An 18,890-nucleotide genomic window follows, 5' to 3' on the forward strand; every position below is an offset into this window, starting at 1 on the left:
GGGGGGGTGGGCAGTGGTGTGGAAACTTTTGCCAGTTGCCAGTGCCAGGACTGGAGTTTGATCAAAAACGTACAAACCTCAAAATAATTTTTAGCAGAGTGAGGCAAACTGGAGCCAGAAACATCCTCAAAGTAATTTTATTTATAATTCCAGAGAGTGGCCAATTACGTACACACACACACATACACACACGTATATCTTTAGTTAAAAAACCAAACCTGCGGCAGTTGCAGTTTAAGCCCTGAGCCCTGAAGCCTTCTCCTTCATCTCCTGCATTACCTGAGATAGGAGATGGAAGAGGTTGAGATGCCCTGATATTAAAGGTATTTAGAAGGGCTGAGAGAAGGGGATGGAAGTCTGCTCCAGCATTTTTACTGAGGGAAGTGCAGCAGTGGAGGCTGGGTGCTGCTCCAGCAGGGAGGCAGGACACGTGCTTGGGGGTGCGATGCTGGGCTCATGCCTGGGAGTCAGTGAGACGTGAAGAGTTGGCTGGCTGAGCTGAACAGCACACTGAACAGCACACGCCAGCTAAGAAAAGAAGCAATTAGGGAGATGGAAGAGGAGGAGTGATGGGAGGGGAAGGGGGATGAAGGATAAGCAGCAGGAAGGAAGAGGGAGGCAGATTGATTTCACAGTTACTGGAATCTCTAACTACATCAGTCACATTTTCTTCCAGCAAATGTTCCAGCATAAGACTGTGGCTGAATCACATGGTTCATGGAAAGTTCAACTCCCCTTATTCCTCTTCTCATAAACCATCAGCTTGGGCCTATTGCTGTGTGTCATGTCATTGCCCCCAGCTCCCCCACCTGCCTCCCTTCTCCCCACTTTTGGATGGATGCCCTAAAAACCCCTTGGGATGCTCCCTGGGAAGCACTAATGGGGAAGTGCTGCTTTTCTCTGCCTGCTTTTCTCTACAATCCCTGCAGCAGCCTTTTTTTACCCAGTTCAGAAGAGCATCCTGGGTCTGACAACATCCCACACTCTCTTCTTTGGGAGTCAAGTGAGCAAGATCAGGAATGAGTGCCATGTGAGTGTAGGTGTGATGGGGAGAAGACAGAGATGCACTTTTCTCAGCTCATGGTTTGGTTCATCCAGCCCAGCACTTGAGTGATCCTGGTGTATACTCCATAGTGATTTGCACGTGCACATCCCATTCCCCAGCTGACCAAACCAGCCAGAAACCATCTGCCACTGGGTTCTTTGCAGGCCAGTGGACCTCCAGAATCACCCTAGAAAAAAGAAAAGTAAAATGAAGTGGTGATCCACCAGCTTCTGCTGCTGCCTGATTACACTGTCTTTGAGCCCCTCTGTATAGAGATCCCTGTATCCCTTCAACTCATGCCTGGGACATCTGCAACATTCCTTGTACCTTGGGCAGATGTCAAAAACAGTCTCCAGTGCAAACATCTGATTCAGTTATTCCTTCATCGTGCAAATTCCTCCCCCTCAGCCAGGTCCCAAAAAGCTGATTGTGCTACTGATTCCTCCTGGTCCTTATGGCATTTCCAAATATGTGGCAGGCAAGGATGATTGTTGGAATTTAACTGGATTCCATGAGGGATGGCAGAGAGGAGTTCCTTGAGATTAATAGCAATGAAGGAACACACAGGTTACTGTGTATGACAGGTGCTAAAGAGGCTGAGGGTGTAAGAGACTGATGTAATCACCTGACTTGAAAGTGGGAGGTAGAGTGGAGAATGAGCTGAAATGAGAAAAGGGTAATTTAACTGTATTTGGATCCTGTCTTAGGCAAGAAAGAAGTGGTCATGAGAGCTGTTGTTGGCCGCTTAGATCAGAGGAAGTGTTGGGAAAGTGACCTTATATGGTCTTTCCTCCCTCATTTCAGGCTGTGGATTGCATTTGTGAGACTTGGGACACATCCCACCTCTGGTAGTCAACCCTGATCCCACAACTTCTCTGTCACCTGGCAGGCATCCTTCTTGCCCTGGTAGTACCCAGCACACAGCATCCTGGGAGTAATCATGTAGTGATAAGCCTCGCTGCAGATGTTCTGCTGGATGAGCTGCACGTCCACCTTCTGCAGAACATTGCTGATATGCCCTGAAAAGCAGAGCACCAAAATTAGCACAGGTGAGCTATGGTGGAACTTCCCCTAGCCCATGCCTACCTCACTGCATGCCAAAACCTGCCACTGGAATTTCTGTTCTGCTTTCCACTGGCATCACAGTCTCTGACTTTAGGCAGAGCACTTTTTCTGCATGGAAGGCATAAAATTACCCTTCATTCCTTTCCCTACAGGGATATGCTGGGGGCACTTCAGCTTTTGGGACAAAGAGTATTCTGCTTTGGGGAAGCCTCTGGGTTGTCAGAATCTTGGGTTTGTTTCTCACTGAAATGGAGTTAAGTTCTTCTGTCTAAGAGTACAAACCAGGAGTGTCCAGTTCTTTATAGTCTCCTGAGTGTTTCCAGTTAGGAAGCAGCTGGAACAGGTCTGTAAGTGGGTGAAGGCACTAAGCTGACCTGAAGGGCTGTTCTAGTCTTGGGATGAAGAAACACGTGCTGTCCCCATACAGATTACCAGACTGCCATGCCTGCCTCTCCACATGAGCTTTCAGAGCACTCAACAGGTAACTTTGGTCAACCTATTACCCAAAATCAGAAGGCGTGAAGGAGGGACAATGTTTTGGGATGAACAGAAGCCTGTTCTGCTTATGACACATCAGAACCTATGTTTCTGCCTCAGCCCTGCTGCAGTAGGCCACCAAGAGACCTTGAACCTACCGCCTTCCTTGAGGGCTCCCCAGCCAGTGATCCAGCAAAGAAGGCCAGGCTCAAAGATGTGAGAAGGAGCAGGCAAGCAGATGGGCTGTATTAAGGGCGAGATGATCACAGGATGATCCAGCTGGAGCAGGGCCACATCATAATCGTGGCTGTCCTCCTCATAATAAGGGTGGAGAAAGAGATGGATAACCTTGAAGGACACCTCTGTACGGCCAGTGGCATTTTGCAAGTATTTACCCAAGTAAACGGTCCAGATGGAGGGGGAGGCCAGCCTGTAGGATGCAGCAGAGGAGCTTGGGACCCAAAGGGCACACTTTACAGGTAATGCTATCCCCATCCTAGCACATGCTGACATCTTCATCATTGTGACAGTGTGGGGACAACACAGAGCCAAAACAAAGGTGGAGCTGTGCAGCATCTTCCGCTATCTTTGCCCCCTCGAAGCTGCTCTGCGAATCCCAGCATTGCCCCTTTTCCCCTGCACACACCACCAGATAATGCTGCCTATATCCATACCCCTTTCTTCAGTTCCAAGCCATGGAGAAGCATGGCCGAAGTGCCAGAGGATGGATGCGGCTACCCCGTTACATTTTCATCAGTCAGAAGAGCCTCCCATCATGCATGACACGGAAAGCAATGCAAATCTTTCTATCCAGCACCTCCCCTCTCCATTTACCTCTCATCCTGGAAGCAGTGTGCGGCTGAGACTACCCAGCGGTCAGCAATGAGTGTTCCCCCACAAATGTGGCGGCCCCGAACTTGCAGGCTGGCCTGCCATGGCCATTCCCCTTCCACAGAATTCATACCACCCACAATCCTGCTGAGAGGGGCTTGCATCCCACAGTCTGAGGAGGAGACACAACAGGTACTTCAGGGAAGGAAGGGAACATGATATACTGTGCCTGCCCTTCCTTTCCTTCATAGTTGACTGAAGAGTTTGACCTCTAATTGCTTGTCTTACCCAGACAGCACATACTTTAGGTACTGCCCAGGACAGGTCTAGTGAGCACTCCCTCCCAGCATTCCCCACCTCCAGCTGCAGCCTGGGGGTGCCTTTGGGGCAGCATGCTGGCTGTGCTGTCAGGAGACTCTCCTGGTCATGCCCCTTCACTGCCTACTGAGGCTCCAGAAAAAAATAAGTAGGGAAATCAAAACATTAACTCTCTCCCTGACAGTGGCCATGCAGACATGGGTGATTTTCCTGGCTGGAGCCTTGTACAATGGCATAAAAGCCAACACAGTGGTCAAACAGGCAGCCTGTGGGTTGAACCTGGCCTGTGAGATATGTCTGTCTGGCTGATGTCTCTGCCTGAAGGAGGCAGGGAGCAGCTGTCTGAAGAGCAAGAGCTTGCTCACACTCAGCACAGAGTTGGCTTGTTGCTGCTGTCCCTGCCACTGCAGGGTGGAGCAGGGGCACTGGTACTGTGGGACTGAGGTGGGGAGAAGGTAGTGGTACAAGGGAGTGTGGGTGCTTCTTCTGGGTGGTGGGAGAAAATGGGGCTACTTGCAGCTGCGTGTCATCCTGAACCTGTCTGACATGTGGCTGATCATTTCCTCACCACAGTGATTCTCATCAGACAGGTCCTTGCAGTCTGCAGTGGTGTCACACAGGGGGTTGGGTTTCTTCACACAGGTCCCGTCTTCACAGCGGTAGGTGAAAGGACCACAGGGGACCCCTGCAAAAAGGAAGCTGAGACTGAGAGAGGGCAGCTGGTTGTAGATGCAGCCTGAAGTCCTTTAAATGAGGGGAAAGGACAGCAGAGACCTTGGGGGAACTCCATAAATGATGACAGGGAATTTCCTGAACAAACAAACAGCTCACAAACATTGTGAGGAGGCTGGGTGAGCTAAGTCCCAGATGGTGCCCTTATGTCACATGTGGGAGGTACTCTACAGACAGCCTTGGTTCGAACACAGGGGTGGGCATTTGTCATCCCAGCACTGTCCCCTCCCTACCTCCACTGCAGTGCTCCTCATCACTCCCATTGACACAATCCAGCTGCTGATTGCAGACCCTGCTGAACTCGATGCAAGTGCTGTCCTCATGGCACTGGAACTTTGCAGGGCACACTGCACAGGAGGCAAGCACATGGGATCAGGCAAAGACAAGGTGTGAGGTCAGGGTCATAAGTCCTGCAGTCTCTACAGACTCTTCCCCCACCTCATAAGCTGTGCTGAAGACCAGCTCTGGTATAGTGCAGCTGTGTAGCTTTTGCCTGATCTGCATTGTAGGTATGCGTGCACCCTGTCTTACACTTTGCTGTTGTTGACTTAACTTTTCTTGTCTTGGCCTCAGACCCACCTCAGCACTATGTGCTTGTCTTGAGGTCCATGGACTCTTCATTTACCACCACCAGTCCTGGTGTGCTTGCCTTGTTAGAGTTTTGTAGGACTGAGCCCTGTCTGGTGAGGTTCCTCCTGCCTTGCTGTCAGCCCTAGCTCATGGGTACTGTTTCATACAGACCAGCACCTCCCCTGCAGCTGAGTCCTGAACAACAAAGGATTCTGCAATGTCCATGAGTTCTGATGGACACTGGAGGATGGAGATGGGTCTAAGCTGCCTGCCCACTTAGAGTTGACTTCTCAGATTTCCATAGCAGGAACTTGTTCTCTTTGTGTGTACCATTTTCTTACTGCAATGACTATAATTTTTTCATTAATAGCATGAAACTTCTAGATGACTAAAGGCACATGAAGGTCTGAGGCAACTTGAACTTTGATTTTAAAGACAGGGATTGTTCCATACCAATATAGAGTGAATAATCAGAGATGCACTAGTGGAAGAGTATAAGAAAGGAAGGAAATAATAATGTTTCTATTTTCTTTTTCAAATATAAAGTAATGTTGGAAAACACTGAGAAAGTGTGGGGTTTCTGTCAGTCTTGGTCTGTGCCAGCCTGTGAAACTGAATGACATGATATCCCTGGGGCCAAGGAGATACTGGGATTCAAGAAAAGATTAGATATTCATAAGGATGCAAATGTATCCGTGTCTACAGGAGGGAAGTATGCAAACCCTGATGTCAGACAGCTGGATGATGGGACACAGCACATTGTCAGCAATACTGCAGACAATATAAAGCCCAGTTTTGGCAATCTTATGTGAACTCTCACATTTCTAGCACTGAATTAAGGCTTCCTTAGAAAGATTTCTCCTTCCTTTGACTTTAGACTTTTCCTACACCTTCCTCTGAATCTTTCAAAACTGGCCATTCTCTCCAGTGGTTCAGTGCTCTTTATCTGTGAAAAAAACATCTGTAGGAAACAACTAATGAAAAGTTAGTGGTGGCAGCAGTATGATGAGCCCCCCATCACACCAGAGGTGAGAGAAATAATGAATTAGGTGTCGTGTCTAAGCCTGAATTGCTGTTCCTATGAGAATGAGGCTCCAAAGAAGTTCTGAGATGCTAAGAGTGGAGTCTGAATCAGCACTAAATGCTTTTGGCATGAAGAACCGATTGAGGCTGATCAAGGACTTTGATGCTCCCATACTGGGGCAAAATATATGAGTGAGGATCTGTACAGATGAAGTGTCACAAATGGCCTGGGGAGAAAGAGGAGAGAGAAGGCCAGCAGGTGGGCTTGGGGAAGTGAGAGCAGGGAGGGGGACGCTGAGGGGTGTGACAGCAGAGGGGGCTGTAGGCCAGGGCTGAAGTTGGTTGTAGACTCTGGGTGGGAGGAAATCAGAACAAGGTGGGGGACAGCTTGGGTAGGGGGCTTCTTTCAGGCTGCCTGGAACTCTTGGTGCTCTTGCTACTAGGGTACTCTCCCGGGAAGGCTGTACTGTGAGAGGAGCCAGAAGCATTACTGCTCTTTCCAGAGCAGGCTAAAGCCATACAGCAGTGGGATGAGACTTCTAAGGGCACAGAGGTTTAAGTTCCTGAAGTTGAGGTACAAGGCTGTGTCTTGGTCACCCAAATCCTCCTCATCTCTCCCTGCCTTAGGAGGAGCAAGGGGCTGTGTCTTGCTGAGACCAGGGACCAGCAGGAGAAGAAATCACTCACCACAGTTTCTCTCATCCAGCCCATTGGGGCAGTCTTTGATCCCGTCACAGGCTGGGACGCACAAACCGTTCACCAAACACAGAAACTCCCCAGGACAGGCTGTGAAACCAAAAGAGAGTAATTAGTCCCCAGTGGCTGGAAACCTCCTGGCAGCAGAGCACCATGTCTTGAAACGGTGGAACTGCACACCTTCCTGACCACACGAGTCATGCTGCAGTGTACTGCACTCCCCAAAATCTGCCATGTCATCTGCTCTTAACAGGGACATATGGAGCCAGGATATGCACCAGGGGAAAGAGGGCTTTCACTGTTTTGCATGGTACCAATGGGCAATATGCAGGACAACCACCTCTCTGGCATGCCATACATCGGGATCACTGCTCTTTCATGTCTCCTGAATGCCACGGGAAAGCTGAAACAGGCTCTTTGGAGTTATCAGAACTTACGTGGGACCTTGAAGGGCTTGTTGTTAGACACGTTGACAGGTGCACATATTCAGGGACTGGTGTGCATTACTGGCACCCTTTAGGAGGGAGATGGTGAAACCTTGGAAAGACAGACTGTGGGCGGAATTCGCATGTGTGTATTTGTGTGCGGTTTTATTTATCTCTTGTTTGCACGGATTCCAAGGTGAGCAGGAAACAGCTCTCTCTAAGAGAGCTTGCAATCAAAACAAATGTTGCTTCAAGCAGAGGTGCTTTCCCATTGAATTTCCAGGGCCCATCTGTGATGTTGACATGAGGGTAAGATTTTAGGCAATTTTGTGACCTTGGGTTTTGTTGCAAGGATGATCTGACCACAAGAGGCAGGGCCACATGGGCAGAAACAGCTTTGCACATAATTGCCTCTTCTTTTGGGGGCATCACTGGTGCACCACTGATTTGTGAGCATCTTCCTGAAGGGTGGATGGCACCTAGGGCTCCTGGGCTGTGCCTTGTGTTTCTCCCGGCACAAGCCAAGTGCAAAGGGGCCGCTGGTCCCCCCACAAAGGAGCAGGGAAGAACCCAAGCTTACGGTCAGATTGCCTGTACAGGCTGTAAGCTGCCTGTACACCAGGGCCGGTTAAGGAGATCTGCGAGGTGAAGGTGATGGTGATGTCAGCAGAAGATGTGACTGGGATCCTCTCAGCATAGGCTTGCAGGGTCCGCAGGCCGCACAACCTGAGGGGCAAACACAGGCGAGGTGGATTGGACAGGGAGGCAGGAGACAAAGCAGGGCAAGGGGCTCAGTGGGGCTGGGGTGGGAAGGGGGTCACACAGACCGGGTGCTGCGGGCAAACCAGGAATACAAAAAGCCTTCAGTATGCATGAGATACAGAGTCCAGAGGGACCTATCTTTGGATATTTCCTGCTTTCTGGCAAGCACTGAGATCAGGTCATGCAAAGCAGTTCAGTTCTTATGGTGTAAGAAGGTTCTCCTTTGTCATCTTCCCAAAGAAGCCATGTTGTAGAAACCATGGCACTGACAGTTTAAGAGAGGAAGGCAGGGAGAGAAAAAGTGGAAATCCTCAGCCAGGGTAACATAAATTCTGGATCAGATCTTTCCTAGGAAGACAAGTTACCTCTAGAGGAACCATGGAGAAGGCACTAATGAGGTGGGTCGGGGGAGGTTTTGGAGGGAAACAGGCAATTTTGCAATATATGGGAGGAAAACCAAAAGCTATAGGTCCATCTATCTCAGAGCCTGCTTTGAGGAGATGGGAACACAACAGATCTCCATCCTTTGCACTTGGGCAGTGGTGAGCAGTAGGATGCTGTTTGTGGGAAGTCCTGCAGGGGAAATGGCTGCAGTCATAGCAGGAGGATATGGAGTTAAGGGGAAGAAAGGTACGGAGGTGGCTGCAAGGCAATGGCAACACAGATAATATTGCAGAGGTGGTGACAGGCAGATTTGCAAACACAGGAGGTGTGGGAGGACACCAAGGTTACACACACAGGAGAAAACTAAGAAGCCTGATGCAAACAGCAAGACAGAGAAAGCAGGTTGGTAGCTCGAAGCAAATCTGTGAGTAATGTGTTCACTGGGGAGAAAGTGAACAAGACGAGCAGAAAAGCAGGAGGCACCAGCACAAAGAGTGGTCACTGAAGAGCTCGGTGTATGGCTCTTCTCCTTCACATATGGTGGCTGAAGTGAGCAGGGAACCTGCAGAGGCTTAATCCCTGCTTTATCCAAGGTGGGAAGTAAGAGACAGAAACCAGGACCCCACCACACACCTTCTGTTCTGAATGATCCACTGGCCTTGGGTACAGGGCAGGTCATGCTTCTGTCTGCTGAGTGCGTAGGCATCGAACCAGAGCGTGACCCCATAGTCAAGGGATGGGACCTGCAGACAAGAGGGTGCAGAGCAGAGGGCACATAGCTCCTAGGAGTGTTACAGCACACTTCATAAGTCAGAAATGAGCAGAGCAAATATGAGGGCCAGATGTCTCTGACCACACTGCAGGTCAGAAAAAAGCACCTTCTAAACTGGAGCCATGCCACAGCCCAGGGTGGCTCTGCTGCTGGTGTCAAAGCCTGGCAATTCTTATCAATTCCTATCAATCTGATTCTGTTTTGAAGAACTCCTCCAGAGATCAGATTTCAGATTCCTCCTCAGCTACAGCATTTCTGTGCTGGTATGCAATATTAGACTTCTTCCCCTTCAGAAATACACCTTATGTGGAGTCTGGGCAGGCTGTCACCCTCTTCTTGCTTCTCATGATGATCTGACTGAGAGCCCTGGCTGTACCCCCACAATATGCAGAGTGCTGTGCGGGTTTTGGGGACAGGGTGGATGCTCTTGTGGGAGCTGGCTCTTACCATCATGTGCCAGGTGCATTGCGTGTTGGGCGAGTAGTAGCTGGGGTAGTGAGGGGTGCCGATCTTCCCCTGTAGCTCCAGGCTCTCCCGCAGAGTTATGTTCACTTCACAAGCTGTAAATACAGACATTCAAAACCCTATTCTCTGTCAGCTCAGCCTCAGCCTGGGGAGGCCATGCAACCTGCCTTTTACTGACTATCCCTGTAATCCAGAATTAATTCTGCCCCTAACAGGGATGTAGGACATCTAGGAGCTGTGATACTGCAGGAGAAAATCAATCTTCTCCCTGTAACTATAGCCACTCTCCTCCAGCCTTCCTCACCTTCAAGGGGCACTACTTGTGCTGAGAGGATGAAGGGGTCATAGTAGCTGTACATGGCTTTCTTCCACACAATGGACATGACAGGGCCAGATGAAAGGACTTCAACGATGGGCTCCTGCCGGCTGCAGCCGTAGATCCTCAGGGGAAAGAGATAAAAGGATGAGAGTGAAGCAAGCAATAAACAAATGAAAGAGAAGAATGAGAAAGAGAAGCAATGGATATCTGTGTAATCCACACATAGCAGTTGTAAGGCAAACAAAGGGCCAACAGTGACAGCTCCTACAGCATGGTGCTGTGAGACATATCCCACATCAGTGGCTTCAGCTGCTCAGCAACAGGCAGGATGTACATCAAGGAGAACCTCCTCTGATGTAGTCTGACACCTTCCCCGCCTGCGGTGTGTCATGCCATCCTGACTGTCTTCCCCACCGTGTTGTCCCTGCTCAGGAGCTACCTACGAGGTAATGAGGTGTTTCTCCAGGGGCCCGGCTGCATCATACATTGCCAGGCGGTCTCTGCAGTCAGGCAGAGTCCACTCCAGGCGTAGCTTGATCATGTAGCCCTTGAGGCCATGGAGGTGCCAAAGACAGCTGGAGGCCAGGTAGTCAGGGCCCTCCAGCCTTAGGACATCATCCTCCTGGACATAGCTGTACCTGTAGCAACCTGAAATAGATGCGGTTGTAACAGATATTAAGATATGGGATTGTCACTTGGTGTATCATTGTAATCCCTTTTTTAGGGTAAGGCTGACTCATCTCAATGATCTCAGTTTACTTTTATGTACGTTGTGGTGGCACTGATCCTTTTGTACCATTGCCCCAGTTTCTCTAAGAACTGTCCCCTCTTCCTTGGTTAACCTAATACTACCTCAGGCTTTAAATATCAGCACAGCACAGTTATTTTTTACTGGATTTATTTACTTTTTCACCTCTTTCTCCTCTCAGCCCCATATTCTTCCTAGCTTTAGATCTCCCTCATCTGAATTCCAGCTTTCAGAAGACCTTCACACCAGGATTTTTGAGTAAATATCAGCTTAAAGGTGAGCTTCTAATAGCATATCTAATGCAACCTGCCAGACATAGAACTTACAACACTGCCTGAAATTACTAAAAGCATCTTCAAACATTGTCAAGACAACAGACTCCTAAATGAGGCACATCCAGTGCAGAGCCACGCAGGAAACCCCACCCCAGTCAGCAGCATTGCATGGGGCCTGGAATCAGCACTGTGGTACCAGCATACCCAGATACTTCACAGTTCTCATTAGGACCAGGACAAGTCTGAGGTGGCTGCATTGCCCCTGGCAGCTGGCATCTCTGGCCAGAGCCATCCAGTACATAGCAATCATGTAGTTTGAATCTGGCCAAGCAGCAGCTCTGGTGCTCCCTTGCTCCTACTTTCCCCTTCCCAGGATTTACATCTCCAGGAGGCCAACAAGCTTTTTGTCCCCAGTGAAAATCACTCCCATAAAGTCATGAACTCAAAAGGAAAGAAAAAGGTAGCCTACCCAGAGTGGATTGCAGCACTACTATGTCTTTCACACTGGATTCTGTTAGAAAGAAAATATATAAAGGAAAATAAACAAAAATATAAACTGGATTAAAAAAAAGATAATCTGATCACCTAGCGTGGTAGGTGAGGACTCCCTTCCTTCCTTATGTAACTACCTCACTCAGAGCTTCAGCATGGGTCATCCTCCAGGTACCTCTCTCTCTGCTCTCAGGGACCTGTTTCAGTCATGCCTTACCCAGCCCATCTCTCTGGGAATTTTTTCTGCCCCTGACTCAAATACAACAGCCCTAATTCTTGCTTTCCAGCCCACCAGGGACTTCTCTGCCTTTTTCCTTGCCCATTTCGATGTGCTGTTCCAGGACCTCTTCCCCTCCCCAGGAGGGCTGGGCATTGCTTCAGGCAGTCATTCCCCTCCTCTGCCAGCCACAGCACAGGGCACAGCCCTACTTCCCAGAGCCTTCACCATCTTCTGTCCCACTTTAAAGAATGCCCAATCAAAAATATGGGAGTCACTGAGGGTGGAGAAGGAGTTCTCCTTTGATAACCACTGTGCAATGAGCAACTCAACATCCTTGTAGAGCCCACCTTTGGAGAAGGGAGTTGAAGAGAAAGTGACCATCCGGGGCTACAAATCTCTGCAAAACAGTCACAGGGTGGATAACACTTAAGAGAGCTGGGCTTTTCTCCAGCCTCCCAGCTGAACTGGAATCAGCCAGAGATCAGGTGCTACTGGGAATAATTGCCAAAATAAAATGCATTGTGAGGTCAGCTGGGTGTGAGGATTGTTGTTGGGGGATTGCCTAGGTCAGGGCTTTGGTAGCTTCCAAGCAAATCTGTGGAGAGAGATGAGTGGTTTTGTCATAGCAAAACCAGTTTGTTGTGGAAAATAGGATCCTGCAGGCATACGACTTGCTCCTAGGCAAGCTCATGTGCTGTAGGGAATAATCTGTGCAGAGCTGGTAGTAAGTACTCCTTTATCTGAAGATAATAAAACTGAGTTCCTGTAGAGAACAGCAAGTCCTGAACGATTTTTGGGGAAGGGGAAGCTAGTGTACTGGGGTGAGTGTGGCTGTTAGTAAAAATAAAGCACTGGCAATGCTGGAGAGGTTCCTGTAGCAGTCAATAGTTTGCAGCTCTGCGTCTCAAGGCAGAGTTTAGAGCTGAGCAGGCCGGCAGGGGTCTGCCAGAAAGCAATGAAGTGCTAATGACCTGCTATTAGCTGGCTGTTTCTTCACTCTAAGTGCACAGGGCAAATGAAACCAGAGGCGAAGGCACTGGCTGGAGGTCACCCTGGCTCAACAGTATAAGAAATTTCTGGCTTTTGTCTCAGTTATCAGAGTGTACTTCTGACTGGTAGTCAGAAGCAGAAGGAGCTGGATAAACTACAACTGGTGTGTCAAGTCCAAAATTGAAACAGATGCAAAGCAAATAAGAGGGAACTGGGAATAGTTAAAATTATGGCACCATCTTTTTTTTTTTTTTTTTTTTTTTTTTTTTTTTTTTTTGGTTTATAAATTGCATTATGAAGTGAGCAGATAAAGGAAAATGCTAGATGGGCTGACTTGGAAGGATTTAGCATATTTCTTTGTGGTATCTTTGTAAATAAAGTTCATTTAAACTGGCTGAGCATAGGATCTGGTATGCTGGAAACAAATACTAAGTAGAAGTAAGGAACTAATGGTAACTGTGGGAGGAGATGTCTTGATGAGATGCTAATACAGCTTCTGACTAAGACCTTAAATGATGGTCTGGATGAGGGATTGAAAATAATTTAGAGGAAATTGAATTTGCTTTACAGGCACCAAAAAATGGCTAACAAAACAATTGGGATGTGGGGGTAAAAGTTAAAGAAAGTATGGGTAGGATATAATAAAAGAAGCTTCATCTTAGAATAATGCAAGCTCGCATGCCTGGGGAAAAAAAAACCAAACAAACCCAAACAACTTGGAGATTTAACATCTCCTGGGAAGAAGAAACTTGGAAATAGGAGTCCCGAGTGGAGGAGAAGAAACACAGTGTATTATAAAACCTAGGAGATTTGGTACTCTGTAAGAGGGATCAGACCAGCCTCACAAGTTAAGCCTCATTACAACCATCAAATATAAATTCCATTGGACTTGTATGCATTGGCTACATATACATCCCTAGTCCCTTACCTAACACCTACTCTGGAAGAGTTTTGCATGGGTGGCTTTTTAAACAGGCTGTGACCTTCACTGTGAGCAACAATGAATAATCCTTAAAATCATATGTCAGGAACTGAAGTGACAACGATGCTTTGTCTCAGGGGAAGACTTAGTGGTGACTCAGATATCTTGCTTTTGTTCTCTCTATCAAACAGTCTGGAATAATCTCCCAAAGGAAAGTAGCAAACCTAAGTGCTTGGTATTTTCAAGATGAGCTGATCAAAGTCATGACCTGTCTAAGACCTTGCTCTACAAAAGCCAAAGCTGATGGGTGAAAAAAGAATCACCTATCTGATTATGGTCAGGTGTACATCCAATAATTTTAATCCTTCAAAGGAAGGAATTTTTTTTTTAATCAAACCTCTGTTCTTCTCTATTAGGAAAAAATGCGTAAAATTGTATCTCCTGTTCCTTACTGTTTCTCTCATCCTCTCATTCCTCTGTCTCCTTCAATAGACTCCTGGCCTTTTCTCCTAACCTTCTGCATCATGGAGCATTTCTGACTGCTCAGGCCACAGCTGAGCAGCTGGTACTTACCCAGGAGAACCAGAGAGTCTGGGTTCACCCTGTACTCCTTCTGGTAGGACAGGCTGCCCGAGCTGTTGAAGCTGGTGGAGAGCTCTTGGTGGAGCACTGTGTTTACCCTCTCAGCAGTTGCCTCCTTCTGCTGACTCTCAGGGATTTGGAGGGTGAACCAGAAGAAGAAGGTCAGAGCTCCCTCCCTAACAGAGAAATAGCATGTAAAATATTTTTGCCCTTCATCTCCAGAATTACTGGAGAGACGAACCCTGGAGAATTACCCTCCCCACTATTTTTCCATAAATCAGACATATCTGTGTAGATTTTCCAGCTCTGCTGCTGTGACCCAGAGGAACGTCTCTGAGTGGGGCAGGAGAGCTGCAATATCCATGGTGTGAGTCAGTGCTTTGTAGGAAGAAGCCTTTCCATGCCATCTGGCTTTAGTGATGACCATATGAGCTCAAATTATTATGATAATTAATCAAGACTAGTCTAATGAGTAACCTCATTTCAGGTAGAAATGACCTTTGGGTACTACTGACCGGGGGTTGAAAAGAGAAGCTCAAGACTTCACTGTCTCATCTCCCAGTGGTGACAAGTGCATGATTTATAACCAGGTACCTTACCACAACCCCTTAATGCTGGGCAGGCTAAAGCTGCAGGAGACTGTGCCTGGGAAACTTCTGTTCAACCAGCTGGCAGAGAAAATTGGCTGGAGGAGGGCAAGAAGATGCTGAAACACATCTTTGTTCAGTAAAAGGCTAGAGCAAGATGTGCAAGTGAAACTTTTCTTTCCCCAGTTGAAAATGGAATTACATCAAAGTTGGAATGCTCCTTAGGTAAAGGACAAATTTAGAGGTGTGGCTTTCCATAGGGAAAAAATCAGAAGCAAATGACCATCAGTCTGGAAATAATTTCTGCTATCCTGTTCTATTGTTATGACCTGCAAAGCTGTAGTCCCACATCTGTCCCATTCCACTGTTACCCTGTTCCCAGGTGGTCCAGGCCTCTTGGCGGGAGTAACTTTTCCATGCTGCATTCTGGCCTCTCCCTTCTGGTGCCTAGAGTCAGGCCATAAAATAGCTTTCTTGAATTAGAAAAATTAATTTCCAGCTGCTTGGTTTCTACTGACAATGCCAAGACAATTTTTTTAAATCTCTTCCCAATGATTTTTTTTTTACTCTCTTGAACTTTTGCCTCTCTGAAAAATTTCTCAGTTTTGGCTTTTCATCATGAGCTGGGATGAAGAGGAACATCAAAATATCTCTGTCTCTATTATGCTGGAACCATTCTGAATCTGAACTGTCCAGCCTAACTTGGAGGTCATGGCAGGGACTACAGAAGTTTGTCATGGGCAGATGTCAGTGAAATCAGAGTACAATTTACTGGAAGCTTTCACACAGGAACAAGCAAATATGCTGTGGGTGCTACTCACCCAAAGGCATACACTGTGCTCGAGTTGTAGTACCGACCCAGCTCTGTGGCACGAATCAGTTCCTTCAGCTGCAATGAGAACATTGTCTGATAACTACAGGGCAATGTTACAGTGGCCGATCCCATCTTTCATCCCTCTTGATGTACAGGCCCACCAAGCCTGCCCTTGGATGGGGGTGCCTGACCCCTTCCTCCTTCTACTCACTGAGCAGCCTCAGGGCTGGATTTGTTCATGAAAAGCCCTCACCATGTTCTGGAGCTTAGCTGACTCCACCCAGAAGGCTCTGGACTCCACGTGCCCGAGGTCTGGGGAGTACTGGCGGTTGAGGACCTGGAGGCTGCCACAGTAAAACTGCAGGATGGATGGCTCCAGATGCCATGGTCTGTAGTCTGCCAAGAGAAGACACTACTGGGTTACCTTAGTGATACGTGGGAAAGAGGAGGTTGCCCCTGTGTATGACTGTCTAAAGGCCACCCAGAGTCACTAATGTGCTCTGGGCTGGGCATTACTGACTACCCCTCCTCCACCTCCTGCTGGGGGGAAAAAACATGTGAATTTTTACCTAGGAAATACCAGGTTGCTGCAGCAGCTCCAGCCAGCACAAGAAAGGCTATCCCAAGGGGCACATAGCGAAGGCAGCGACGCGAGTTAGTTTCTGATTTGTCATTTGAGAGGGAGCTGGAGTCTTCCTCCTGTTCCTCGGCCTCCATCAGGCGCGTCTGGTGACACAGCATGCCAGGGTCAGGCTGGTTTTTCTGTTTCCCTTTACACCCTCTCTGAGGATATTATGCCAAATCCGTCCTCCTCTCCCAAGATCTACGGCCCCAAGAGAACACTGTGCAAATCATAAAAAACTTTGCTCAGAGCAAATGTGAGTAAAACTGCTAAATCAGTGGGAGACAGGCTTCCAGGACACTGTCTTGTCTACGTCTCCTGGTAATCCATTGGTATTCAAAGGCATTCCCTGGGTTTTGCTTCTGTCAAAAGTGCAAATTAGTACAATAATTAATTTTTCTGATTACAAAAGTGTTGTCCTCCCAGGCTGGGAGTTGTTTTAAAAAAACAACTGGTATTTTTTTGATCTAGAAATCAATGCAGAAGAAAATTGGTGGCCTGAAATGTGAGCAAAAGCACAAAGCAGCCACTGCCTAGGAACCTGAAGTTACACTTTGCCTGCTGTGCCATTTTTATCTTGATCCCTTAAAGTAAGCAAACATTGCCATTCCCACCAGGCTGTGTGTTCCCAGGCAAAGCCAATGCTGGCACTGGCTCAATAGCTGAGCTAATGAGAAGAGAGCACCTGAATAATGTTCAGCCCTTCACCACCACCTGCTTGGTCTAGGGGACACCTTCTGTCTTCCTTTGCCCCTCATCTCCCCCACGCTGCTTCTTTTGCTTCTTCCTGACTGCATCTCTTCTGTCAGCCCCACACTCTGAGGGTGAGAAATACCATTACCCAAGAGAGCCACATTAATACTGGTTTTGTCACCCACTTTCCTCCTCCTTTCCTCTGCCACCACATAGTACATGCCTGCCCTCAAAGGTTTTCTGTATTTCTGTGATTGGAGAGGAAAGGGATGTGGATGCATTTGCATGGGAGAACATAGAGGTCTTGTGGAATGCTTGTGTCCTGTCTATGTGTAAGTTGTCTTTGTTCCCAGTGGTGCATGTGGACATGGGGAGAGGAGTGCATGGGAGGGACTTGCTACAGTTGAGGGAAGAGGTGGCTGGCCTCATGCACGTTTTAGCCCATGTGGATGCCACTGAGCATCACTTGATGAGGATGAGTGGGCTTTTCAGCCTCCTCCCCCCAGTTACGGTGCATCACTTGATGAGGATGAGTGGGCTTTTCAGCCTCCTCCCCCCAGTTACGGAGCCCCAAGCCCTCCAGGCTGCCTTGCAACATGGAGACACATTTGCAGAATATAAGCACCAGGTAACTCACACCAGAACATTAAACCCAGCCTGGTGAACATCCACACTTGGACAAGCAGTCATGCATCCACTTGCTCTAACACACCCTTCCAGAGGGGCAGGCGGTACAAACAGGCCCAGCACAGACTGCCCTCCCTTGCTCCTTGTGGGGCACCTTTCTGTGCAACCCCTGGGAAGGGTCTCCTCCCCAAGGAGCCAAACTGGGTAGTCCAGGAGAGCAAGGGCGCTTCTCTGCTACCACAGCATCCCTTCGGAAACAGCAGGCATAAGCACACAAGCACAGATGGAGGGGCAGGGGAGGGAGGGCAGGAAGCAGCATAAGAGCCTCTTTGTTAGTAGATTTGATGGCAGGCACGGGTTTCCCCCAGCGCTGCAGACCTACCTCTAAAACTTGCTGCTGCCTGTGAGACCTGGCCCACACCCCAACTCACACCTGCAGGGAGTGGGGGAGGAAGCAGGACATCTATTTACCCAGCTCAAGGTCTCCTCAGTGATCAATAACCTGGTGCCATGTCCCTTCAGCTCGGCCTTTGTCCTGCACCATCCTGCTGCAGTGGGTCAGCGCACCCTGCACAATGACTTTTTTCTTTTCTGAAATAGAGGGTTTGGAGGCTTAAAACGGGAGAAGATCTGCAGGCTGAGCAGGGGAAATCCAGAAAAAGTCAAGGTAGGAGCACCTCTAGCTGTGCAGAGAAGAGCAATCCAGGAGACTGGTGCAGATCGCTTACATTGTCCTCCTCAGGGGACGGGGAGTTGCTGAGCAACCGCTGTATTTCTTAGCCGCCTTCTTTGGTCCCATCGGTGTGTGCTCCCCAGCACAGGGATGGAGCAGACGCTGGCTGGCAGGGGTAGAATGCTGGAAGGAGGGAAGACGGCAGTACAGAGCAGGTCTGGTCACCACAGTGTTCATCAGATAAAAGCAAAGCACAGTGCCTCTCAGTGCCAACTTCAGAGACTCCCACTTGTCTTCTTGCACTTCTCGCTGCCCAGTCTCCTCACACTGGGCTCCCCACACTCAGCTGCACCACTGCTCACACCTGCCTGCAGCATCTGCTTTTCTTCCAGCCCCAAGTCCTCCTCAGCTACTTTTCCTACATGACCTTCTGCTTACAGTCCTGCAGGTCTGTATGTGCCCTTTTGTTTTTCACAGGAAGCAGAGACACTGCAGCTAGAGCAGAGTAAACAGAGTTATTCTGTCAATAAATGGGTAACTCCTGACCCAGGGCTGAGCTCTAGCCAGTGACATCGACCTGGGGTTGAGCTGATTTGGGCCAAGGCTCACTTGGGCTCATTTTGGCAGCTGTGCAGGGAAAGATATTTTTTGGCTCTGTCAATGGACCAAGTTTAGTCTGGGACTGCATGAAGACCAAAAGCCATTGCTGTAGTTGCCTCATGGTGGATTCTAGTAGAGAAACATTAAATGTAGGTAGAAAG

General features: G+C 48.5%; 1 protein-coding gene across 6 annotated transcripts; it reads right to left on the reverse strand.

Annotated features, from left to right (window-relative positions):
- Window positions 1-123: 123 nt before the first annotated feature.
- TMPRSS6 (transmembrane serine protease 6) lies at window positions 124-18,666 on the reverse strand. Of its 6 annotated transcripts, XM_068191156.1 has the most exons (19): window positions 18,134-18,665; window positions 17,928-18,047; window positions 16,084-16,240; window positions 15,768-15,910; window positions 15,522-15,589; window positions 14,105-14,289; window positions 11,377-11,418; window positions 10,328-10,532; window positions 9,870-10,006; window positions 9,548-9,660; window positions 8,962-9,071; window positions 7,763-7,908; window positions 6,749-6,847; window positions 4,702-4,815; window positions 4,305-4,421; window positions 3,422-3,590; window positions 2,746-3,017; window positions 1,928-2,064; window positions 124-1,232 (listed from the first exon to the last, which is right to left on the reverse strand). In XM_068191156.1, exons 3-19 carry the CDS (start codon window positions 16,229-16,231, stop codon window positions 1,074-1,076), a joined length of 2,364 nt encoding a protein of 787 aa, XP_068047257.1. In that variant the 5' UTR covers window positions 16,232-16,240; window positions 17,928-18,047; window positions 18,134-18,665; the 3' UTR covers window positions 124-1,073. The 6 variants fall into 6 exon arrangements, with proteins under 6 accessions (XP_068047257.1, XP_068047258.1, XP_068047255.1 ...); XM_068191157.1 differs by lacking the exon at window positions 17,928-18,047 and having other exon boundaries at window positions 18,185-18,666; XM_068191154.1 differs by having other exon boundaries at window positions 17,928-18,665.
- Window positions 18,667-18,890: the final 224 nt, after the last annotated feature.

This window comes from Anomalospiza imberbis, chromosome 5 (assembly GCF_031753505.1).
Source record: "Anomalospiza imberbis isolate Cuckoo-Finch-1a 21T00152 chromosome 5, ASM3175350v1, whole genome shotgun sequence".
NCBI classification, from domain to species: Eukaryota; Metazoa; Chordata; class Aves; order Passeriformes; family Viduidae; genus Anomalospiza; species Anomalospiza imberbis.